At 45.5% G+C, this 25,873-nt stretch overlaps 1 protein-coding gene across 5 annotated transcripts in view; it reads right to left on the bottom strand.

The window, feature by feature from the left end:
• Window positions 1–13,734: 13,734 nt before the first annotated feature.
• The window catches only part of TMEM40 (transmembrane protein 40), a 31,798-nt gene continuing 19,659 nt past the window's right edge, over window positions 13,735–25,873 (bottom strand). For 4 of the 5 annotated variants that reach the window (XM_063114816.1, XM_063114815.1, XM_063114818.1 and 1 more), the window contains 9 exons: window positions 23,605–23,694; window positions 22,217–22,270; window positions 19,932–19,967; window positions 19,509–19,541; window positions 19,074–19,121; window positions 15,800–15,871; window positions 15,634–15,708; window positions 15,048–15,110; window positions 13,735–14,304 (listed from right to left, as the gene is read on the bottom strand). In XM_063114816.1, coding sequence (XP_062970886.1) covers window positions 14,285–14,304; window positions 15,048–15,110; window positions 15,634–15,708; window positions 15,800–15,871; window positions 19,074–19,121; window positions 19,509–19,541; window positions 19,932–19,967; window positions 22,217–22,270; window positions 23,605–23,694 — 491 coding nt within the window. In that variant the 3' untranslated portion in view covers window positions 13,735–14,284. The remainder of the gene's footprint in view (window positions 14,305–15,047; window positions 15,111–15,633; window positions 15,709–15,799; window positions 15,872–19,073; window positions 19,122–19,508; window positions 19,542–19,931; window positions 19,968–22,216; window positions 22,271–23,604; window positions 23,695–25,873) is intronic. The other variant, XM_063114817.1, reaches the window with a different exon arrangement.

Here is a 25,873-nt window from a genome sequence, read left to right on the forward strand (position 1 = left end):
TTCTGGTGTCTTTTTTTGGTGTTTATTCATTGTGGCAGGGGGTTTCACAGTCCACCGGTTTGAGACTAATGACTAACTAGGATGTTGCTGTGGTTGCCAATTTGGTATGGCTCCCGCCGTGACTGCTCAGTTGGCCTCTAGTGCCTTGTGTGTGTGGTTGCCTCGGGTCTTGGGCTTCTCCGGGGATCCACCTTTCTGGTCAGCTTGGACTCTGCTGGGCTGGTGGATCACATACCACAGGGTGTGTGATCTCTGTTGAGCTTTCACTTTCTGTACAGGACTTCTCCCCATTCCGTGTGCTCTGGCCCAGGCTGTTAGATCGTGCAGTGGCGACCCCACCGGGTGTGTGGTTTCTGTCGAGTCTCCGCCTCCCTGGCCGCACGTCTCCCCCCTCTGTGCACACTGTGCTGGGCTGGGGCGTGTCTTCTGCACCCCTCGTCTATCAGCTGGGCCTTCAAGACCCTGCTCAGCACCGCCTCGCCCAGGAAGTCTACCAGGTTTCTGCTAGGCACAGACGACCGGTCTCTCTGGGTGCCTTTGTAGCACTGTGTAGATCTTTCTCGGGTCTTGTTCACCTTTGTATCCCCCCGGTATAAACCGAGTCTAGTGCCCGCCTGCAGCCTGGTCTCCGGCAGGTTCAAGCGGACCTGGGAACTCTCCTACCACACTATTCCCAACCAGAAATTCAGTAGGCTTTTTTCCAAACTGGTGGTCGCAGAGATGGTATCTGCCTCCCAGTAACAGGAAGTTTACCGGGGCCGGAGTCCAGGGTGTGGTGGAGTGACAGTCGGCCCGCCCGTACTTCCTAGTCTTCCCAACACTGGTCGGGACGCCCCACACCCCCAGCCCCGCCAGAGAATCGCGGAGGGAGTGGGAGAGGAGGCCGGCCGCAGGGTCCGGAAAGCCCGGCGCCAGGCCAAGCAAATGGGCTCAGTGATGGCCGAGCAGGGCGGAGCTGCCCGCACCTGGGAAAATGGAGGCAGCACTGGGGCAATGAGTGGCCTGGTGGTGCAGGCGGGAGCCGCGTGGGCATCCACCCCCCGAACAGAGCTGTGCCAGGGATCACTCACAGTGCTGTGCCAGGTCGGGCACTCGCTCTGTCTCTGGTTTGTTGCCTTCCGTGTTCTCCGCGCTGCCGCCTCGGGCTGTTCAGTCGCGGCGCCGCTCGGGCGCTCCCAGGAATCTTCTTTAATGCCGGCCTGAAACCTCGAATCCTGAATAGGGCAGCTGGCCGCCTTCAGTGCGGCCCCAGCCTCCGGGATCCTGGCTGCATCCACAGCAGCCCTGGCGCCGTGTTCCCTGTTTCAAGACTCGCTTTTGCAGCTAAGAATCAGTTCTTTTCCTGCTCCACACTTCAAAGCTGTTGCCTGTAAATGAGGCAGCCTCTCCTGCCGGGGGCAAAGTGGCGTTGAGCCCCCACGACCGGCCAGCAGCAGCAGTCCTCCCTTAAGAGATGGCCAGAGGAAGGTCCAGAAGTTTCCCGGCTGCCTGAGGCCCAGTGGCCACCTTTTCCACCTCAGCTACTCCGCGCCAGCCGCCGCAGCCGCCGCCATCTTGAAAAACCCCAGATTTTTTAATATCTCTGATTTTAAGCAATTTGATTTTGATGTGCCTTGGTGGAGTTTTAGCTTTCTTCATGTTTTTCTGCACTTGGGGTTTGTTGAGCTTTTCATTTTTGTTTTTTTGGTGGCTGGCTGTTTTGTGGTCTGAACCCTTGACCCTGGTGTTACCTATACCATGCTCTAACCAACTGCTAACTGGCCAGCCTGTTGAGCTTTTTGAATCTGTGAGTTTACAGTTTTTATCAATATATGAATGTGGAAAATTTTTGGTTATTTCTCTAAATATTCCACCCTCCCCAATATTCTAATTACCCATGTATTATTAGGCTCCTTGAGGCTGTCCCATGGCTTATTGATGCTATGCTCTTTTTTCCAGTCTTTCTGTATTCTGGGTTTCATTTCTATTGCTCTGTCTTTACATTTACTAGTCTTTTCTTCTGCTTTGTTTTATCGGCTGTTAGTCTCATCCAGTGTACTTCATTTCAGCCTGCTACATGTATTCTATAATTTGTAGTTTGATAGAAATCCATTGATGTGGCAGGTGTCAAGAAATACTGCCTTAATTTGCTGCCAAGATATAACAGATTTCTAGTTCTGTAAGATATCTTGCAAGGGTATACAAAACCACCCTGTGTGTCAAATTAACTTTGATGTCCCTCAGTTTCCACATTAAGTTTTAGTTTGTCTGCAAGACCAACATATGTACTTTTTTGCATGATTATTCTATGTTTTTTGCTGACATAGACATCTGCATTAGTAGTTCTACAATATTTGTCTTATAAGGTGCCAGAATGTCTGGTCTGATTGGCAGACTACAGACGATTATTATTTATCTATGTTTTGTTGTGTGATGTGACCATCATCTTGCTATTAAAAAACTTGAAATAGATTTTTATGTTTTCTTTACTACTTATTTATTGTTAATCAGAGAGCTGGATTCCCTGTTGATGTGTACCTTTGGTCGTTGCTCTCATTGATAATCCTAGTGCCTGCTGGGCTTGGTCACTTGTATTACTCCATGTGATCTTTTAATGTTCACTGATGTTAACTTGAAAAATTTTGCTGCCTGAGAACTGGAAATTGTTTGTCAGACAGTCATTTCCATTCAGTAGTATTTCTTTCTCCCTCTCTTGCTCCTTTGTCCCAGCAGGTATTACACTCTGAAGAAGACACACCCACAGTTAGCACTTTCTTCAGATGCTGACACTTGGCGAACAGCTGCTCTTGGTCACAAGATTTCAAGACACAGTGTCCATCCTCCCAGACTGGATCTCTTTTTTATATGGATCTTCTGTTTCTATGTCTTTTTAAAAAAGAACTCTTTGGGGAAGTTTGGATTACAGCTGTTCATCCTCATCTATGCAAAGAAAGGAAAGCTGTTGCTGGGATTTTGAGGAGGTATGTCTTTTTTCTTCCTGCAGAGTGCCATCACTTAGACATTCAGAGCAGTATAAAGTAATGATGTAACCCTGGCACTTTCCTCTCTAGAACACAATTCTCATTCATTCATTCGTTCCATCTTCCTTTCTCCTATTTTCTCTTTTTTCTAGCAATTATAGTAGCCCAGCAAGAACTTTCTTAACATGAAGAAAGTGATATAATATCCATAAGCTATACAACATAAGAGCCCATTTCTTATAGTCTTCCTGAGTGTTATTGGACATTGGGTTAGACTTACAAGTAAAGGAAGCAGCTTGAATTCCTGTTTCTCAAGTTGACGCCATGACTTTGTTGATGCACTGTTTGTTCCCATTCTGTGTAGACACTGGGTGGTTTGGGAAAGCTTAGTATCCTGGGCATAATGTATGCTCTATGATTTTATAGTCTGGTTCAGTATCATTTGCAAGAGGTATGATATTGTAGAGTTTTGAACTGAAAATCTAGAGACTTCAGTCCCTGACATTATTACTGCCATGCTTTGAGAGTTAAAGTATATGTTTGTTTTCTCACCTCTAAAATTGGCTTATTGTTACTTGCTTTTACAGCTCATGGGATTGTTAAGAATCAAGTGAGAAAATTTATGTGAAAGACTATTTTATCATTATAAAGGATGATATTGCATTGTAGAGAGCTGTAGGTGTATCTGTTCTTTTCACTCACAGACTATTTTTCTTTCTGCAAACTTTTTGATGATAGAGCCCTGTCATGACTATAAATCAGATTTTTATATCTCCATACTTAATCATGGAGGAATAGTAGTTTTTACAGTACCTAAGTTTTTACTGAGTAGGTGCTTAGTATATTTTAAAAACTGGATTTGTTGAATGTGATGCTAAGAAAAAAAGTCAGTGTCTATAGTAAGGACCATTTTACAAGATCTGTTGGATAGTGTTTTGAAGAGAAAACTCAATCGTTTAGTGTTTTATGCATTTAAAAAATATTTATTGAGTGGTTACTGCATTCTGGGTACAGGGGAAGAAAACTGACAAAAATCTTTGCCTTCCTAGAGCATACATTATATTTTTGTGGGGAGACAGTAAATAAGATGAATAATAAATGTAAAAATGCAGTTTTTTGACTTATGATGACATGTTCTAATGAGAAAAGTGAAAGCAGGAAAGTCAAAATAGGGTTTTTTGGGTTTTTTTTTTTTTTTTTTTTTTTGGTGGCTGGCCATTAAGGAGATCCGAACCCTTGACCTTAGTGTTACCAGCACCACACTCTCCCAGGTGAGCTAACTGGCCAGCCCAGGGATAGGGTATATTGAGGAGAGGGATTGAGTGGTCACAGACTGCCTCACACAGAAGGTGACATTTGAGTAAGGGCTTGGAAGAGGTGAGGGAGTGAGCCATGCAGATGCGTGGGAAGAACATTCCAGACATAGTGAATGGCAGTGCAAAACCCCTGAGACAAAAGCTTACCTGAGGAATGACAAGGGTGGAGATGGTGGGTGCTTATCTTGTGGTGCCTTATGGAAGTGCTTTTCAAACTTTAATGTGCTGATGAATTACTGTGGGTGTTCTTGCTAAAATTCAGATTCTAATTTTGTCGGTCTGAGGTGGGACACATTTCAAATAAACTCCGAGGTGATGCTCTTGCTGCTAGTCCTTTGTAGGACTCTTTGGCTTTTACACTTAGTGAAATGGTAAGTCTTGGGGGAGTTTTGGGCAGTGGAGTGATGTGATCTGGTTTACATTTGGACATTATCCCTCCTCTAGCTGCTGTATTGATAATAGACTGGTGGCAGATTGGGCAAGGCAAAAGCAGGAATACTAGTTAGAAGGCTGTTACTGTAATTGAAATGAGAGAAGATGGTGGTTTGCACTGGAGGGTAGCAGTGACTAGAGTGACTCATGGTCTGATTCTGGATACATTTTCCAAGTAGAGTCAACAGGTTTTGCTGACAGATTGGATACGAGGATACTTCAAAAAGTTTATGGGGCCAGCCTATGGCTCACTTGGGAGAGTGTGGTGCTGACACCACTAAGTCAAGGGTTAAGATCACCTTACCAGTCATCTTTGAAAAAAAAAAGCTTGTTGAAAAATAGAATTAAAAGATAATACAAAACTTTTTGAAGTACCCTTGTATGTGATGTGAAAGGAAGGAAAGAGTTAAGGTCAACTCTGTTGTTTGTACTGAGTTCCTATAAGGATGCATTTGCCATTTATTGAGATGGGGAAGTCTGAAAGAGGAACAAGTTTGCAAGGGGAGAACAGGAGCTCAGTTTTGCATGTAAATGAGAGATGCCAGTTAGGCTTGGAGATGTCAAGTAGGTAATTGGGTTTATGAATTGAACTCCAGAGAGAAGGATCTACTGGAGGTATACCTCTGGGTGTTGTTGACAGATTGTGTTTAAGCCAGGAAGCTGCATGAGATCATCAAGAGAGTGAATAGAGATAGGAGTAAGAAGAGGTTGAAGAGGTCAGGGAGATGAGGAAGAAACATCAAAGGACACTTTGTAGCAGCAGCCAGAGAGGCAGGAGGGAAACTAGGTTAGAGGACATCCTTAAGCCAAATGAGGAAAGTGTTTCAAGGAGTATGCAGTGATCAACTGTGTTAAATACTGCAATTAAGACAAGGGCTGAGAGGGGCCAGCCCATGGCTCACTTGGGAGAGTGTGGTGCTGATAACACCAAGGTCACGGGTTCGGATCCCATATAGGGATGGCCGGTTAGCTCCATGGGTGAGCATGGTGCTGACACCACCAAGTCAAGGATTAAGATCCCCTTACCGGCCGTCTTTAAAAAAAAACAAGATGAGGGCTGAGAATTAATCACTTGATTTAGCAATGTTGAAGTTATTGGTCACCTTGATAAGAGTAGTTTTAGTGAGGTAGTGGGGGAAAATCTGATTAGCGATTATGTCTTTCCATAAGCAAAGTGTTTCCTAAACCCTGGTGATGTTGGACACTTAGATAAAAATCTATAACTCTACGTAAATGTTCTTGATAGAAGATTTAAGATGTTTAAGTAATATAGTTAGCAACTGGCTGATTAATTGTTCATATAAAGTAGTATTGGAAAATTTACTCTGAGGAGCTCTTTAGATTACTCTAAACCACTGATACTTAGTTCCTAAATTTTTGATTCATGCCTTCAGGGTTTTTAAATTGTATTAGTAATTATTATGAAAAAAAGAAATGTGAGGATTGGCTAGGAGCCAATTGGCTGTCAGCAACTCTTCTTTCCTAGGTTATAGGGATGAAATACACTTTAAATACTAGTTTTTGGTCTGTCAAAGGGGCTTTTGAGAACTTCCTCACATTTCTATCTATTTAGTAGAAGAATCCAGTTTATGTAGTATCCGCAGCCAGATGAGCTTATGTAAATTATCAAAGTAGACAGGTTGTGGTTAGATAGAACTTAGTCTTGGTCTTTATAGAAGACCTCTTTTTCTTCATTCATTTATTTAAAAAATATTTATTGAGTACTTTCTATATGTGTTAGCTCTATTATAGGTGCTGGAAATACAATTTATGTTTTAGTGGAAGTGAAGTAGCAGATTGAGGCCAAGACTTTTTAGTGGTCTCAGATTAGTACTGGTTGTCTTAATGCAGTGTGGGCATATGGAAAACCTGAAGAAGGCTGTTGTGAGATGAACTTTTCCTTTCAGTTAGGACAGTGCTCAAATATTGTGGAGAATATAGAAAACAGATTTGAGTAATTATCTGACAGACCTCGATTGTGAAGAGAGAGGTTCAAATCTATGAAGTTTATTTTTTCCTTTTTAGATTCTTTATGCCTTAAGTGGCAGTTTATGGGACTGATTCCATAACAATTCAAATCAGCAGACATTTCAGCATCTATTATAAGCAAGGCACTATACCAGGTGCTAGTAGTCAAATAATTTTTAGGGATTTTGTAGAAATATCAGCTTTGACCCACTTTCAAAATTCTCATGCATAATGTAAGTCTAAAAGCAGTTTTTTAAATTTTTATTTCATTTTGTTAATAGGAATACACAAATGTTGAGACAATTCAGAAGTGGGAAAAAAATCTCCCTTTAATCTCTGGTTCCCAGCCCCCAGTTCTGCTTATTCACAACCATTTTTCCTACTTTTTGTGTCTCCTACATATTTTACATCATACATGTATATATGTACACATATATATTTATATCCTATCCCTACCTTTAAAAAACTCAAATAGAGGCCTACTAGTCAAACAGTCATATACCTTGTTTTTTCCCCTCATAAAATATATTACTATTTATAAACTTACATCTTTTTTTAATAGCTGCATAGTGTTTCATATTATGTATTTACAATGATTTTATTTCTGTTGGTTTTCCATATGCCTACACTGCATTAAGACAGCTAGTACATCTCGAGACCACTGACAAGTCGACCTGAGTCTACTATGTCATTTCTACTGGAACTTATGCTTCATTAATTTCCATTGATAGACAAAAATTATATTACTCATGACACACTCAGTTGTAAATAATAGTAACAGAAAACTTAACAGTGACTCAAACAGTAAAGACTTTTAATTGTCTCAAATAAACAGAAGCAAGAAGATAGTTCAGTTCTAATATTTAAATCCAGATTTTCCCCTCCTTACCTGTTTTCCTCAGTATGTTGGCTTTTCAGCCTCTCTGTGTCACCTAATGGTTGCAAAGTGACTGCCTCAGCTCCAAGCAGTACAATTAAATGCATTCAAAAACAGGAAATGGATGGCAAAATATTTTTCTACTGGGAAGGCTCTGTCATTTTAAATGGGAAGAAAAAAATTCCCAGAAGTCTTCTAAATAGTGCTTCATGAACTTCAGTGTGCATAAGAATCCCTGAGTGAGTGCTTTAAAACATAAATTTGTGGGATCTATTCCCATAGATTCTGAAATCTCTGGGTTCGGAGTGGAGCCTGAGAATTTGTATTTCTGCTGAGCTCCCATGTGATTCTGATGCTATGGGTCAGCAAAACCATGCTTTGAGTAGTACTGCCCTACGTGATGTTTCCCTACATTTCATTGTGGGTGATATTGCTGCTTCTGAGCCCAAGCGTGTCTGGGAAAGAGAACATGATAGCAATAGTTGCCTGAAACCAATAATTACCATACTGAACAAAAAGTGAGTTCTGATTAGTGAGGAAGAAGGGAGAAATAGCTGTTGGATTGACAACTAACAGTGTCTAGCACTTTTGCTATTACAAATAATGCTACCATGAATATCCCTGCTCCAAGGAAAAGGTAGGTGTAATTACATTTTTTCTAAATATTTACAGATTGTTCTCTAAAGAGTTGGAAGTATTTTCCAATGAACAATCTATGATAGTACTTATTTCCCCGTTATCCTTACAAAATGTTATCAAACATTTTGGTCTGCCACTCTGATAGGTAAAAAATTGCATCATATTGTAGATTTAATTTGCATTGGTCTTATGAGTGAGGTTGACGATCTTTTCATCTGTATAAAAATTGTTTGTCTTTCCTTTTCTGTGAACTGACTGTTTACATTAGATTCTGATTCTTTTTTCATTGATTAATCAATTGATTTTTTTTCTTATGAATTTGTAGGAGCCATTTATATAATGGAATTATCCTATTGCCATATGTGTTGCAATTATCTTTTCCCGGTTTGTTAGTCACTTGGCTTGGTTTGCTTTTTTATTTTGATACAGAGCTTAGTTGTGATTACACAGGATTGTAAATTCTGCTGTTTTCAAGCTGTGTGGATCTAGATCTTGAATAATGGTATAACCATGCTTACCAAAAAATTTGTAAATGATGCTAAAACTGGGAAGTTTTTCTAATATGTTGCATCAAAGAAAATCAAGACGATCTAAGCAGGTATTAAGTACGAAGGTGTCAAGATAGGTGTAATAGAAATGTAAGGTCCTACTCTTTAACAAAAATGATCTGGCCCAGAGTAGTTTGTTTTTCATTTGAAAGCTGCCATTACATAAGTTAAGTTGTATGATGTGACTGTGAAAAAAAGACTAAAATAGATAAACATTTATAGATGTACAGTGCTAGATTTAGAGAAAGAATAGTCTCTTTGTTCTTGTACTGTCAGATTATATTTGGAGTATTGTGCCCATGTATGGGTTTTTAAACTTTAATGGGACAATGGTAATTTAAATTGTCCAGATGAATGAGGCCAGAACAGCGAGAGCTTTCGCCACCAGATCTAATGAAGAAAAATTGAAGAATCAGAATTTTGCCAGTGAAGATATCACTTGGAAATTTAACTATCTAAATATGTGAGGGTACTTCAAAAGGTTCATGGAAAGATTGGTATTTTAATTCTGTTTTTCCACGAACTTTTCAGAGTACCCTCGTACTTGAAGAGTTGTTTTAAGTGAAAGAGTAGACTCCTTGTCTGTATTGCTCCAGAGAACAAACACTAGTCAGAAGCTGCTGCAGAGGTGGATGTCATCCCACTATGGGCAAGACCTTTATTCTGGTAAGATCTGTCCAACAACGAAATAGACTAAACCGTGAGGTCTCTGTCATTAGAACTATACAAGAATAGGCTGGACGGTTGTCTTCTGGCAATATTACGGAAGGTGTGTCTGCAACAGTTTAGACTACATGATCTCTGTTGTCCCTCCTAGCTCTTAAGATTTTCTGATCTCTCGTGGCCTTTCTCCTCAGTGCTAATATTGGTAGTGATGGAAAAAGTAATGAAAAGTCTTGTTGATTTTAGTTCCTTAATAACTGGGGAAGAAAAAAAATGAAATGTTTCCCAGTCAGCAACAGTACAATGCTCCAAAAGGCAGTTCTTAAAAAAATATGTAACGTATAGAATACTTGATCTGTACATGGAATTTTATTTATTTTATTTTATTTTTTGACAGAGAATTTTTTAAGACTAGTCTTTCAAGGAATGTTGGCTTCACTAAGTGTGTCAGAGACATCAGAGCTCCAGTCCAAATTTTCAAGTGTCCCCACAGATCCTGAGATATTCCCAAGGTCACCAAAATCAAGATGCTTTTCCATGTTCCTGAGTAGTAATTAACCAGTGTGCAGATGCAGTGTGGTCAGAGCAGGGTACTGGATGGGCGTTGCCCCGCTCCCAGGGCTCACTCTGCCCTCGGGGACATCAACAGGGTTCTCCAGCTCTGCCAGTCACTGGCTGTGTGTCCTCAGGGCAGTCTCTTCACCTCTCTGTGCCTCACTTTCCAAATCTGCAAAATGATGGTAGTAATAGATATAACAGTGCCTGGCACCTAGTGTTTTTTCAATAAATACTAGCTGTTACTAGTATTCCTACCACCCATGCAGAGATCTAAGCCTCTTCTCACATCTTTCCTGGTGGCTCTTAAGATATACTCATATATACATTTTTCCAGTTATGAAAGTGATGCACGCATATCACGAAAGCTTGAAGAGAGACAGTAATAACAAGAGACACTACTCACCGAGTGCTGCGTGCAGCCTGGGGCTTCTGCACATATCGATTCTCACAACAATCCCAGCAGCCAGGCACGATTGCTATTCCCACTCTACAGAGGTGGAAACCAAGGCACAGAGAGGTGAGTCGTGTGCCTAAGGTAACATAGCTGGCACACAGCAGGGCTGGGGCTTGCACATATGGTCTGGTTTCAGAGCCCACGACCTTCACCCCTGTGTTACCCCACAGTCCGCATCACACAATTGCTGTTCACATTTTCACATTTCTTTATCGCCATTTTCCTGTTGTGCACGTATAACACACAAATAGAAAAAGGCACGTGTATTAGTCCATTTCTGTTGCTTATAACCAAATACCTGGAACTGGGTAATTTGTAAAGAAATAATATTATTGTGTACTGTTTCAGAGGGTGGAATTCAAAGTCCAGGGGACACATCTGGTGAGGTCCTTCTTTGGTGGTGGCTTTACAGCAACACAGGGTGTCACATGGCAAGAATGGAGGAACAGAGAGAGACTCTCGCGTGATCTCCTTTTAAAGCCAAGAGAACCATGCCCAAGACCACCATCAAACCATCAATGGGGAGGGATGCTTGAAATATTTCATGGTTATTTCTCGAGCACCGACTGGTCAGGAAGGGGCTGGCTGTGGCTGTCTGTGCCAGGGTTAATTCTGAATCCTGGGGAGGACCTAGTGCTCCCTGGGGTTACCTGGGGGGCTTGGGGCAGCTTCCCTTCACCATCTGATATGCAGGTATTTCCAGATTTGAGCAAGAAGGACTCCTATCCTGTGTGATCAGCCAGCCCTGGAGCCTGGGACCTTCAGGGCAGTAAGTAAACCTGTGCGCAAAAATGCATCTGGAGACAGTGCCTGAAACACAGCTGTGGTGCTTCCTGGGTCTGCACAAAGCAAAATGAATAAATACCACAGAGAGAACCACGGAGTATGAGTAAGACTGTCACAGACACGCCTGGCTCCGGGGGGCTTGGGCTCCAGTGTTAAGAGGGATCTGGGCATACAGACCAGCCAGGGTGTGGGCAGAGCTGAGCTGCGGGCAGCACTCAGGAGAATTGGGCACAGACTGTCACCCTTCTGCCTCCAAGGTACCCCAAATCCCGACCCCCTCAGTGGCAAATCTAGGGCAGCTCTAGGGCTGAGCTTCAAACTTTGGGGGACTTCAGCATTTTGTCTGGTCTGGAGAGAGAGCAGGGTTGGCTCTGGCAGGGACCGCTAATGGGACAGCCAGGCTCAGACATGTGGGTTGCTGTCCTGAGAGTGGGCTCTTCGGGATGACATCCGGCCATCTCAGCTCACCTGCTCCAACTTCCCTGACACTCAGTCCGTTGGTGCTGGGAGCAGAGAGACAGGGTCACTGGGTGCTTCCAACGGGAAGAAATGTGATGTCCATTTAGAGTCCCTGAAGGAGAAACTGGCCTTTGCCTCCACAGGCTCTCACCCACCCCTGCCCAGCCCAGGGCATCCCTGGCTGCATGGCTCAGGGAGGCAATGCTGGTGACTGTGCTGCTGGGGCCGGGCTCAGCACTCAACAGATGCGTCGTCGTGGGTCCCAGACAGAAGCCATCCTGGGCAGGAGAGTTCACTGCCTCCAAGCACCCACAGAATCTGCAGCCAGAGGCCTGAAACATCACCTGGAGCGGGACCGTCGCCCAGGAGCCTGCCTCGGGACCAGCCGGAGTCTCCCTGTCCACACACTGCTCTGTAGGGTGGACGGGAGGAGAGGATGGAAGTATGACGTCACACAGCACGTGGTTCGGTGCTGCACGAAGCTAACTTTTCCCAGGTTTGTGGTGCTTGAGGAGGGGAGAACGACGAGAATGAACCTCTCAGGGCATATACTCAGCGGACGAGGTGCGTTAGCCACATAGTGAGTCCCACAGGGTCCCAGTCTGGTGGCTCAGTTAGGGTGGAAGCAGGCCTCTGTGCACAGTCAATTCTGAGGACAGTGTGAGGTGCCTTTGTGCCACGGTCTGTGGGAGCGCTGGTGTCTGTCACTGCAGAGACCCGCAAGGATGGGTTAGGTCCCTCAATGCCAGGGGCTGCTGGTGCTGGGGGCCAGGCTTCACCGCGCCCAGGCCTGTCGCAGCCAAGCTATGGGCATTCAGGGAAGTAGTCGACAGAGCGTAGCTGTCACAGCCTAAGCCACACGGGCACCACGCACTCATTCACTCACTCACTTGTTCAGTCATTCCTCCATTCAGTTTCTGCCTCACCGAGCACGAGGTGCAGTTCTGGAACAGGAGGCTCCTCCTCTGGGGTTGCTCCTTGACTCCTGGGGCGTCCTCAGGACAGTCAAGATACTGGGCGCTGGGAGCAGGTAGGAAAGGAGCCCTAAGGCTTCCAGGAGGAGGTGACTTTCAGGGTGGAGCTCCAGGTCAAAAGAAGATCAGCAACAGAGACCCTGGAGGGCTGGGCCTGGGGCAGCCTGCTGAGTCTGGAGAGGGAACACGGGGTAACTGGGACCTATGGGTCCCCATCTAGTGTACCCATGCAGGTGTCTTGGGGAGGAGGATGCTGCATCTAAGCGTGTGTTCTTCTCCTGCAGGTGTGAAGGAGAAAGCTCGTGGAGGGCCAGGTATGTGTGCACCCTCCTCTGTCCGTGTGTCTGTGCACTGAGAGCCGGCGGCCTTGATGACACCCTGTGCTTTGATTTCTCCCTGGTGGGTCTCCCAGGTCAGAACCCTCCTCCCCTGGCCACATCTTATGCATTGTGTGTCAAAAAATAGAGACCAATAATTGGTGTTGACTTAGCCTTTTAAATCATGTAGAAAACAAAAATAGTGCCAACTTTCATAACTGTCCACGTGTTCACCTTCACCAAAGATCTTTATTTCTTCACTCAGCTTGGAGTTCTTTCTAGGATCCTTCCTTTTCAACCTGAAGGACTCCCTTCATCCCAGCTTAGCCAGACACATTTTGACCAAGACCATGGTGGCCCTGAAGGTCATCCCTAAAGGTCAGCAAGTTCCTCCAGCCCCCAGAGACTATTCTGTGAAGTTGATATCAGGAAGGCCCTGAGTCACCCGGACATCTTCCAGCTATCAAGTTATGGTCAACCAGGGATCCAAATCCTTGACCTCGGTGTAATAACACCACACTCTAACCAACTGAGCCAGCGGGCCAGCCTCCATATCCCCACATATCGTTCACAGGAATTTTGCAAGGCCCCATCTCCTGCTCCAAGCCTGTACGATGAAGACTTGGGCCTGAAGTGAGCAGCTTTACACTCATCCCTTTTATACTTTATCCAGTGGACAGGCTGCCCACCCTGACTAGATGGGTTCAGAGGAGATCCCCAAATGCATTCTTGTGCTTGAGAACACTAAAGGAATATTTAGCCGACTCTTTTTAGTTCAGGGAAGAGAGCGTTTATTTGAATCATGATGATGTCCAAGGCAGGGGCTGTCACTGGGCGATGGGGCTCAGGGGAGATGCCCAGATGCTGTGGCTTTAGTCCCCAACATCTTACGTGCATCAGGTTCACCCCAGGGGACCATGCTCAGGGCAGTGGACTGTGTGTCCAGGATGGTTCTGTAGGACCTGAGAGCCCCACCAGAATAGCCTGAAACCCAAGCCCAGACAGATTGCAGCTCACAGGGACCGGGGTCTCTTGCTGTCTCCTGAGAGCAGTGACATCCCAGTCTTCCTGCTTATCCAGGTGCTATGAAGGATTCAGCCCCCTACCCTCCCTCTGCCTTCCATCCCAGCAGCTGGACAGCATGCTAATGCTGCCCAAGTGGAACACCGGCCTGTGCTGGGGCCAATACTCAGACCACATGGAAGGAAAAGTGCTTTCTTTATTGCTCTGGCTTGGCTTCTCGTGTGTCTCCCAGAACGTTCGTCTGTCCTCGTGGACTCAGAGCATACAGTATTGGTCAAAGTGGGGCTCAGCTGTCCACCTGGCAGTGGCCTCAGTCGGTCTTCCTGAAACCTAGAAGGCAAAGCCGGTAGCGTGGCATGGGATGCTGAAAGCAGATGCCCAAATACCATTCCCAGCTGGCATGATGTAGTCACCCAGAAGCCACAGGCCTCCACGACCCACAGTCATAGCAACTAACTTCTCCTTTATTAATTAAATGGACTAAAGGAGACAGATATTTCCTTAGCACAGAGACACACAGCTACCTGGCCTTCCCATCCTGAGGCATAATGGTAGGGACAGAGCTGCTGGTCAAGGAGAATGTCCTGCAGCCCAAGCCAGCCACTCTAGCTATGTGACTCTGGGCAAGTCACTCTACCACTGCAAGCCTCAGTTTCCTCATCAGTCGAGTGTGAGATTACTAAAGGCCACTTCCCCAGTTGCTATTAGGCAAATGCAACTGTAGAAAAGATGGTGTCTATGGGATAGTAAAGTTCTGTGAGAGAACAAGGAACAGTCAGGCCCCTGCTTTTCTATAGAGGTTCACACGTAAGGCCTTTCACATGCATTCCTCACTTGACTTTCACAACACCCTGTGCAGTAGGGATTATTACACCCATTTTTCAGTTGAGGAAACTGAGGCTAAAGGAAGACACAGGCCCTGTCCAGTGTCACAGAGCTCATAAATTGGCAGAGGAAGGACCCAGGCCCCCTGCTTCCAGACCTGTGCTCTTTCCTGTATGCTAAGCCTTTTTTGAAACAGAAGGCCACGATAGGGAGAGAGAAAGTGAACATAGGAAGAATTTAAAACTTACCCATCAGCCTAAACTTCTGAAAGAGGGGGATGAAGCCGTGCAGGACGCTGTGGATCCGGTACACTGCCGAGAAACGAGGAGAGAGGTGAGTGAGGCTGTGTCCCCTCGAGGGGTACGAGGTCAGACTCTCCCACATGTCCTCCCACGGACAAAGGCCTCCCCCACACAAACGAAGCTCTAATGGTGGGATTTCAGGCAGCAGGTTAAGCCTAGCTAATAGAACTAGAGTTATTATTATGAAAAACAACCACCATAAACAGCAATAATAGTGACAAGAAACTCAGCGAATTCAGTACCCAACCCCATTAACCATGGTGTTTGGTATCTGGCTAGTTCGATTTGTTTGCCACTTTAAACTGATTCTGTTACATTTTTCATGGAGCTGCCCAGTTTTTCCATTGGGTTTTGCCAGTGACCTCACGTCGACCTTGAAAGTGGTCAGGAAGAAAATACGAGCATAAGGGAATTTTTAAAAATGTTTAGGTTGTGACTTTTTGGCCCTTGGCAAGCATGTAAGTCTGGTCCAGCTACCACCCCTCCAAGAAACGGGGCTGTGTGTGTGTGGCAGGGGTGGGGGACGGCTTACCCAGCCCAAAGTAGATGCCAACGGTCTCCAGGGAGGCAAACGTGAGCAGGCCAACCCCAAGGGACATGAGCCAGTCTGGGAGGGCAGCAAGGGAGAGAAAGGTCAGCCTGCAGGTCCCTGGCCCCGGTCATCCCCCTCCCCCATTCCCAAGGCCCAGACCCCTCACCTGAGTAATAGTGATAACACACCAGCAAGGCCCCGATGGCAAAGCAGAGGAGGATGAAATGGAAAAACTCATCTGCAAAGGCAGAGGTGGGGAATTACTGTTTGCTTCTTTCTCTCTCTCTTTTTTAATTACAAAAAGTCTCTGCTCAAATGTAACTTTGTTCAGATATGCTGCCAAAACTAACACAGCACCCCAAGACCCGCCCCACCTCACTTTATTATTTTTATAACACTCATCACCTTTCAGCTTATATTTTCATTTCTACATATATTCTGTATTTCCCTATCCCCACCAAACCCCCCAGGATGTCAGCTCCATGTTGGGCAAGGATTTCAGTCGGTCTCGTTCCCTGCGCTGCCCCCAGCAGCCGGAGCAGCAGCGGGCTCGCAGAAGTGCTCAACACTTCATTTGTTGGATCGATGTTAGCACAATCGTAGAAAATGCAAATATGTCAGGTTTAAAATTAAAAGTTTCAGTTTGCCCCTTTCTCCCTAATCCCACTTCTTAAAGGTGAATAGTGATTGGCAGAACATTTTCAGGCATATATATGCACATTTTTAAAACAAAAATGGGGTTAATCTATATATCTGCTACTCTATAATTTGCTTTTTTCCCCTCATCAATAGATCAAGACCATCTTTCCACCTCAGAGCACATAGATCTGTCCTGTTTTTTCTTATGGCTGTACAGTGTTCTGTGGTATGAATTTACCCTACTTGATTCAACTGGGCCCCCACTGATGAACCTAGAGTTGTCCGGTTATTTTCTGTTCCCACCGATGCTGTGCCAAAATCACTACATGAGAATCTTCATGCACTTGCGAACCTATTCCTGTGGGGCTGGTGCTTGGAAGTGGTATTGCAGGTTTGGTGGGTTTACAGAGTTAACGGGCATGGAGAGGAGCTGAGAGGCAGGGTGTGTGCCCAGGGCAGGAATTCAGGGGAGGTCTGTAAAAGGGCACCCCTGCACTTTGCCAGGCATGTGGGGGCCATGTAGGGAGAGAACGCAACTTTCTTGCTTTCTCGGTGGCTTTAACCCCATCATATGGCTGTGATTAGAGGGGATGAAAACAGATTTTAAGAAAGAAAAAAAAGGACAATCAGAGCTGGTTCCCTGGGGAGGCAGGCACCCTTGAGTAGAGCATCAAGGTTAGGGGAATGTGCCCCAGTTCAGTCCAGTTTGGCCACTGATGTGCTGTGAGGCCTTGGACAAGTGTCCTGACCCCCCTGAGCCTCAGTGTTCTCATCGCTAAAACCAGGAGAGCAGCCTGCACACCATAGTGAGGATGCATGGGGGGTGCACGGGAAAGTGCTTTGTAAATGGTATGAGGTGATGAGACGCTGGGCATCACCCCTATCAAGGGACATTTTGAAGACAAGTGAATGTAAGGCAAAGAGGACATTTCTGTTTGTTTTGTTTTTGTTTCTGGGGAAAATCAAAATGATTATTTCTAGAACATTCTTGGCTTCTAAAGTCAGTTTATCCTTTAGGAAAAAAGTACATTATGCAGAACTAGCCATACTGTTTTTAAAAATGTCCAGCTTAGGTCTCTTCAGAGATGGGAAAACCTGGGAGTGAGCAGGGTTAGAGAACTTTCCTTCTCCCTCTTCCTCACCCGACTTTTCTGAAATGCAAAATAAGTTCCCAACAGTTTCTCCCTGGATCTGTTTCCCAGTTTTGTTTTTGTTTTTGTTTTTGACGAATAAGTATTTAGAAAATACAAGGGTTTAAAAAAAAAAAAAGCAATAGCAACACAATGTAAGATCAAATAGAGGACTGGAGGGGTAGGACCATATAGCCTGAAAGAGTAAAAAAAATCAGAAACAACTCAAATGTCCATCAATTGGAGGAGGGTACGTCAGTCACTACCGTACACACACTGTGGGATTTTAGGCTGTCGTTAAGATGTCATAGGGGCTGTCCGGTTAGCTCAGTTGATTAGAGCACAGCCTTATAACACCAGGATTACGGGTTCAGATCCCCAAGCCGGCCAGCCTCCTAAAAAATATGTCATAAAAGTTCGGAAGTCATCGTGGCCGGGCTGTCCAGGAGGACTTGGAGGAACAAGAGTCTGAGCTGTGCCTTGCAGAGCCGACGCGCAGGACTCAGCGAGCAGGCAGGGTGCGCGTGCGCGGTGTGAGCCGCGCGAGGGGGACAGCCGGGGACGACGCGAGGAGGTCGGGAGGTCGTGCTCGAGCAGGAAGGGACCTCCGGGGACGTTCCGGCCCAGTCCTTCCCAGACTCCGGTCTCCCACCCACCGCCCTGGTGGTGTCGCCTGTCGCCGTTTCTATGGAGTGCCGCGCACCACCCTCAGTTTCCTGCTGATCCAGGGACCGTCTGTGCTAAGCCTCCCTTCACGTGTTCTCTACACAGTTTCCTTCTGTCCTTTCATACGTTTTCTTTAAGAGGAAGCTTATATCACAACAGTAAATGGAAAACTAGGATCTCCTGTCTTAAAAACAAATACGGCAGACGAAACGAGACCAAGACATCCCTGCGCTGCCCAGGTGTCCCTGGGGGACAGGGCGGTGGGGACAGGGCGGGCCCAGGGCGCGAGACGGGGTCCCCTCGCTGTGGGTCACAGTGCCGTGTCCTTCGGCAGCTTGGACATGGCCTGCACTTTGAGAATCTCAGTTTTAGTCCAGGGAGCCTCCTTCTATTACCTGGGAAAGTTAAACAGCATTCCGTTTCATCCAGCTGGGCAGAGGCAGAGAAAGGGTCTGCGGCCCAGGTTGCCCACTCCCTCAAAGTGGGGCTTAATAACAACTCAAGATGTTTCTAGAACAGCTGCCGTCTTTAAAATCAAAAAGCCGTAGTCTCCCCTCCTGCCCTCACCTTCCTTCCTGAAGTCCCCACCGATTCCAGGCCTGGAGCAGAGGTGACCCCTCTGGCTCCCATCGCTCCTTCTCTGGAGTCTGGTCTAATCTGACCTCATGGCCCACTACCAGCTCCTCACCCTGGCCACAAGGCCTGGAGGGCATTTATCATCCTCCTGACTTCAGGTATAGCAGAAAGACCATAGGACCAGGGTTCAATCCCAGACTGTACCACTCATTAGCCGTAAGGCCACTCCCCAAACTTGAGCCTCAGTTTCTAAATCTGCAAAATGGGAATCTACCACCTTCTCAAGGTGATTCTAAGTGGAGGAGTTTGCAAACTGCAGGGCACAGAACAGAGGTGGGCTGTGTTTATTGTTCTAGGCCACCAGCTGCCTTTTACCCATAGAAATCTGGACCAGACAGGTGGAAGCAGCTCTGGAACCACTTTCCTTACCATCTTTCTTTATGTTCAGTCTTCTTAGCTGAGAGGCCTCCACTTCTCCTTAGGAACAAGAGAGAGACCAAAGTTTAACTTTGACACAGGAGATCAGGGGGGATTTTCTCTTCCCTGCCTCACCAAGATTTGACCTCCTGGGTGCTCCTTCCTGGGTCAGAGAGCACTTACTGCCGGACCAGCCGAGCAAAATCGTGAAGGTGGGGTGGCTGTTCTTGGGACCCCCATGGCCCCTCCTCCCTCCACAGGCCTGAGTCTGTGTTTGGTTCCATTTCCCCCGTGCTGGAGGTCCTTTCCTGATTCACAGTGACACTGGCTGGTGATGGCATCAGTGCTGGGACTGACGCCCCCATCACCACCACCGGGCTGCCTGTGATGCTCTCCCACCCTCTGGAATCCAGGCTGCCTCCTGCTCTCTTTGAGCTGCATATTTACCATTTGCTGGGTCAGAGCCTCTTCTTCGGAGTCCTGGAAATGAGAAACTCAATGTTAGTGCTCAGGCCAGCTTGGGGTCCTTAGCAGGTGCCCCCACCCTGGGGGAGGCTACAGGTGATGTAAGAAAATGCCCCCGTTGAATTCTCCAGCCCCCAGGGATCTTCCTATCTGTCCACGGCTAGTTGTAATCTTCTTGTCTATTGGGTGGACCCACTTTCTAATCACTGGCTTCCTGCTTCTGCTGCAGCCATCACTGCCTGCTTGCTGAAGCTGGGTCAGAGCCCCAGGCCCCAAGAGGATTTGGGTTCCCATTTCTCACCGCTGTGCACCCTGACAGTAGCTAGCTCTCATGGGGAAGAGGTGATGCCCAGACTTTGCTTAACATCAGCACCAATGACCCCTCTCCCCTAACTGGACACTCACCTGATTCCCCAGAGGGAGCCAGCTCTCCAGAGGCATCTGCACAGAAGGAAAATCAGTGATCACCTACCCATGATCCTCTGGGTGGGGAGAAGGTGGATCCTGCTCAGAGATTTTCCACTTGATCCGTAGTGGCCAGGTGGGGAGCATTTCTGCTCCTACTAAAGGGGCAGCCACCACCCACCAGCCACAGAATGCTGCTGTAGGATCACCAGCCTGGTCTTCCAGGTCTTTCAATTTCCCACAAGAGGCCAGGCTTTAATGTAAACTTCCTGATTATAAAAAAGGTTGGTAACTCACACATTTCACAAATCAAAGACACCATCGTTTGTGAAATGTGAGATTATGTGCTACTACGTCAGGAAAACCCCAGCAAATATAATTGTAAGTTGCCAGTGGTTTTAAGATGCATCCTGATTTTGGAGATGTTCAAATGTGAAAAAATGTGGGTTGTAAATTTGATGAAATATATTAACAATCATAATTTTTAAAAAACAGTCTATGAGCCAGATCAAACACATCTATGCACACAGGCCACCAGTTTGCAACCTGTCTGCTCAAACCTATCCAGATGCAGGTGATGAATCTAGCCAAGTGGCCCTAGCCCCATCAGGCCCAGAGGGCATGGGAGCCAAGCTGGGTTGTACACCAGAAGCTGTGGCCCCCCACCCTGAGTGTTGAGCCACTTCTCTGGGCTGCTGAGAATGAGTTGAGCCCTATAAACCTGCCCTGAGCTGCAGTCTCCCCATCAATCTGGTCTTGGGTGACCTTCCCACCTTATTCACCATCTGCTAGTTATTCGCCATTCTAGTTCCCTGGTGACCTCTCTCCTAGCCTGTTACTTTCATCCCCTCAAGAGCAGGTGGGACCCCGACATCCCTCACCACCTGTCCTTCAGGGCAGCCCCAGGACACAAATACCAGAGGGGGGTGCTGAGAACGTGAATAGACACTCAGCACACTGAACTGTCTTCAGCAAAGTGACCAGAGTGGCCAGTACTGAGAGTACAAGGAACACACCAAAAACTACATGAAATGAGACTCAAACAGTGTGATTTATGAAGCACCTCAGATGCCTTCAGAAAGGGATAGTAATTCACAAGTAACTGACTATATTCGCATTTTCTTCAGTGAATATAAATTATTTCTATGATGAAAAAAATATTTTAAAATACATGGAAACAACAGTTTCTATTATTTTTTTTTTTTTTTTTTTTGATCACCAGTAAGGGGATCTTAACCCCTAACTTGGTGTTGTCAGCACCACGCTCTCCCAAGTGAGCTAACCGGTCATCCCTATATAGGGATCCGAACCCGTGGCCTTGGGGCTATCAGCACCACACTCTCCCAAGTGAGCCACAGGCTGCACCCATTTTCTATTATTTTGCACACAGTGAAACCTTTCTTAAACTACTTGAGTAGTTAAAAACTTTTTTCTAAACCAAGTAATAATTGTTTTTGTAAAAAAAAAAAAAAGAAAGAAAGAAAGAAAAGGAAAATCAGAAAATGCAGATAAGCAAATAAAACACTGGAAAGATTCCCCACTATTCTACCACCCAGAGGCAGTCACTAGTCATATATACATATATATAAAATATCAGTTGAGATTTGACATGGTCATATTTTGATGCATAACATATCAGTCTTTTTTTATTATTGTATTCATAAGGGTTTTCTACTGTTTTTCCTGGGTTATTACCAGGAGTTAGGAGATTAAGTAGGTTTTGGAAATGCTGGACTAAACAAAGCTAAGCAGGCTTTCTTATCTGGTGTGCATCGGTCGAGCTGTTTAGCATTACCACATAGTCCACCACTTTATCACAGGGCTACCAGCCAAAGTTCCATATTATTTATTCCTCCTCACTGCAGTAATCAGGGTGCTTAGAAACTATTATTCCATAAAATGAGAGCTGTAGAGATCAGATCCGTAATTTTTTCCTCTCATGCTTAAACAACCCAGTATTCCAAGAGAAGGGGCATTGATCATGTCCCACTTTGCTGGTTGGGAAGCTGAGGCCCAGAAAGATTGGGTGACTCCTCAAGGTCATCCTGCAAGTCAAGGTTACAGCTCAGAAGAGAATGCAGGATTTCCTCAAGACAGTCTAATCACGGAAGAAAATACCCCCATTCCCACCCGCCAGTGTTCACATCACCACATCTCCTGTATTTGCCTGGCACTTTTCAGCTCATGAAACCCCCTCATAACCTTGTTTCTGCCCAACGAAGCCCTGAGTCCTCATGCCCTTAGTCTAATACTCTTTTCTCCAAAGCCACTGGAAAACCAGTTACCTCCATAGAGTTGAAGCTCATTCTTCCAAACATCAGGCTCCCCATGCCCCGCACCTGGGTGGAGACAAAATCCCTTAGTCAGCTCTCCGCAGGCACCATGACCCAGGGCCACTTCCATTTCCCATGGGTCTGAAGCCTTAAAAAGTGACACAGTCTTTGCACTGGGGTGAGGTGGGGAACTGTCAAGAGGCAAGATGGCCTTACAAGTGCTTTCCCTTTACACAGTCGAACTCCCCCAGCACCTGCAGAGGTGACCGAGTTCAGTTTACTAAGAAAGAATTGGGGCCTGACCTGGGTCTTGCTAAAGGTCAATAATACTGATAGTTGTCATTTATTGATCACTGCTATGTACCAACATTGTAGTAAGTAATTTATATATCTTTTTCTTTTTATTTATTGCTGCCAAACAAATTGCTTAGTAATTTGTATTTAATGTTTCACTTGATCTTCATGGAAATCCTAAGAAGAAGGTATTTGGTACCTATCCCTACCCATTACACAGATAAGGAAACTGGGGATCAAAAACTTAAATTATTCTCCCAAAGTCACATAGCCAGTAAGGGGCAACTCCACCAGGTCTGTCACCAAAGCCTGCATTCCAAATAATTTTATGGGCCGGCCCGTGGCTCACTCAGGAGAGTGTGGTGCTGATAACACCAAGGCCACGGGTTAGGATCCCATATAGGGATGGCCGGTTGGCTCACTGGCTGAGCGTGGTGCTGACAACACCAGGTCAAGGGTTAAGATCCCCTTACCGGTCATCTTTTCAAAAAAAAAAAAAAAAACAAATAATTTTTATCTCCAGAAATAGAACCCAGAGCTCAGCTCCAGCTCTATGGGCAGCATTTAGTAATGAACTCATGGCTGCCAGGTTCTGTGCTATTAATTCAGGCTCTTTCCCTATTCTTCCCACAAAATTCATTGTTTATTTTTCTTTCTTTCTTTTTTTTTTTTTTTACAAAAATCATTTCATTTTTGTTGTAAAAACAAAACATGTTTATTGTAAACTATTTATAGTACAGGACAGTTCAAAAAAGAGAAAATAAAAATCACTCATAATTTCACCATCCAGAGATAACCACTATTAACATTTTGACATTTTTCCTTCCAGTCTCTTTTATAACCGTATATGTGTGAATTTTTACTAAGTACATATGGGATCAAATTAATTATGTGATTTGACATCTTTATCACTTCAGAGTCTGATGAAGAACAGACGTATAACCAGGATCACTGATCTACTTCACTGCTGTGGGACATTAGGTGATTTCCTATTTCTGCCCTGCTATAGACAATGCTGTGAGGAACGTCTTCCCACGACAAGCTGGGTCACGCTGAGAAACTCCACAGTGAGCCAAGTATGGAAAATGGCAGGGCCTGTTGCCTACCGGGTGAGCTGTCCCTGTGGGGGCGTCCAGCCCCCAGGCTCCGGCGACGTTTTGCAGTTACTCTGGGGTGCTGGTCCTCATCACTGCTGCCTGCAGGGAACAAATACAAGCTGTAGGAGAACCTCAGCCTGGAACGAGCCAGCAGTCCATTCCTTCTGTTGCTCGTTCTCAGAATCTAGTCTACGTGAAGAGTGTGATTGGAGGAAAGAGCTCTGCTTTGGAGACTGGGAGTGGGAGGCCTGCCACTAACTTTCTGCGTGACCTTGGACAAATCACTTAGTGTTTCTGTTGGTTTCATGTCTACTGAATGTTTCTGCTGCTGCCTTGTCTACTTCATAAGGCTTTCCTGAAGACAAGACGAGGTCCTGTGAGGTGTCATTATCGACATGGTTTCCCCCCACCAACTGCAGGGGTTTCACCTTGTCATGAAGGTTCAGCTGATGTCACACCTCCTGTAGAAAGCCTTTTCCAACTGCCCAACTCACACCGACCTTGCCCTCCCCCCTCTGGGATTTCTATAGCACCAGCTGTCTGTGCTTGACTCAGTGGACATGAGTGCCAGGGGTCCCGTGATGCTCGTCTCTCCATCCACAACCTGAGGATGTGGCCTGGGTCCTCCACCTCTCGGGGACGCCCAGCATGGAGCAGGAGCTTGATCAAGTCATTTGTGCTCCTGGCCAGGTCAGCATTCCAAGAATTCAAGTCTAGGAGTTTCTGACTCCAGGTCCAAAGAATGACCAAGATGGCCCTAGAAATTCTGAGTGTCCCTCAGCGTGCTTGGGGACCTCCTGGTCAATCACGGATAAATTTAAAAAACCCAGGAAACTGGGCTGGCAAGTAGCTCAATTGGTTAGAACGTGGTATTCTAATACTAGGGTCGAGGGATTTTGGGGAGTTTTTTTTTTTTTATGGAGGCTGGTGAAAAATAAATAAATGAAGAAGCCAAGTTAATTGTGCTTAAAAATCAGTGCATATGTGACTTCAGCTAGATACAGGAGAGAGAGGTATCAGGAAGTACATCAAAATAACAACAGTGGTATTTCTCTCAAGAGATAAAATTTGGGGTGATTTCTATTTTCTTCCCTTCTATATTTTACAAATATCCACCAATGCAAAAAAAAAAAAAAAAGACATTTCATTGTTACAGAGATAATGCATGTGGCAAAATGTCAAACAATACAGAAAATTAAGAAAGCAAAAATTACTCAAATTCTATCAGCTAGGGTCAACTCCATCAACATGTGAATGAACGTTATTTTAGCTTTCTCTATGATATATCTATAATATAAACTTTTTATGAAAGGTATTACAGAGCATATGCTGTTTAAATGAGAACAATTATAGTATATTCTCTATAATTCAATTACTTGAAAAAAATTAACCATGGCAGGAAGACTCACTGTTTATTGCTAGTGCCCCCAGTAGCCATTGCAGAGGCTGGCATGTAGGTGGTGCTCAGTAAACATTTACTGAATAAACATGAGTGAATACACTAATAGGTTTCTGGTGATTATCTCTGGTGATGAGGCAATGGGTGATTTTTTTCTCTTCTTTCTATTTCTGTATATGCTTTATATTTTCTGCAATGTGCCTATGTATCATCTTTTACCACTGGAAAACTCATTTAAAAATAACAGGATACCTTAAAAATAAAAAGGCACGTAGGGAGCGAGACACTGGATGCCAGTGTGTGAATCAGGGTCCTGCGTGTGAGGAAGATGAGGCTGTAGGGAGCCACCCAGGCTTGGGGCTTTTTGGCTTGTGGGTTACACTCTGAGCCTGCAGAAGGGGCAGGGTCTGAGTTCTAGCAGCAGGTCAGCCACGGCAGGCTTGAGGACCAGGATCCTAAATGTCAGTCTGTCTCTGCACTTCTAGGACTCCATGTGTGTTTTCCTGTTGCTTTTTCTTCATGTTCAGTTTTGCTAATTACAGCCTGTCCCATGTGTGCTATGGAGACCCCAGGGAAGGGGCTTATGGCCACATTTGGGGGAGAATATTTGTGGGGAGCAGCATCCTTTGAGGATCCAACAGAATCAGAGGACAGAACATTCCCTCCTGCCCAAGGAGAAGAAACAAAGAGACAGGCAACAGCCCGCCTCTAGAAGCTCTTCTTCCAGAACTAAACCTGGTAGGTGGTGGGGTGTTTGTTTGTTTGTTTGTTTGTTTATAAGGGAGGCAGCTCCTTTCCAGTCCTGTGAGGAGACTGGCTACAAACAGACCCATTGGACCCACCAACCTGTCTCCCTCCTCTGTCTGCTGAAATAAGCAT

This window comes from Cynocephalus volans, chromosome 11 (assembly GCF_027409185.1).
Source record: "Cynocephalus volans isolate mCynVol1 chromosome 11, mCynVol1.pri, whole genome shotgun sequence".
Taxonomy (NCBI): domain Eukaryota; kingdom Metazoa; phylum Chordata; class Mammalia; order Dermoptera; family Cynocephalidae; genus Cynocephalus; species Cynocephalus volans.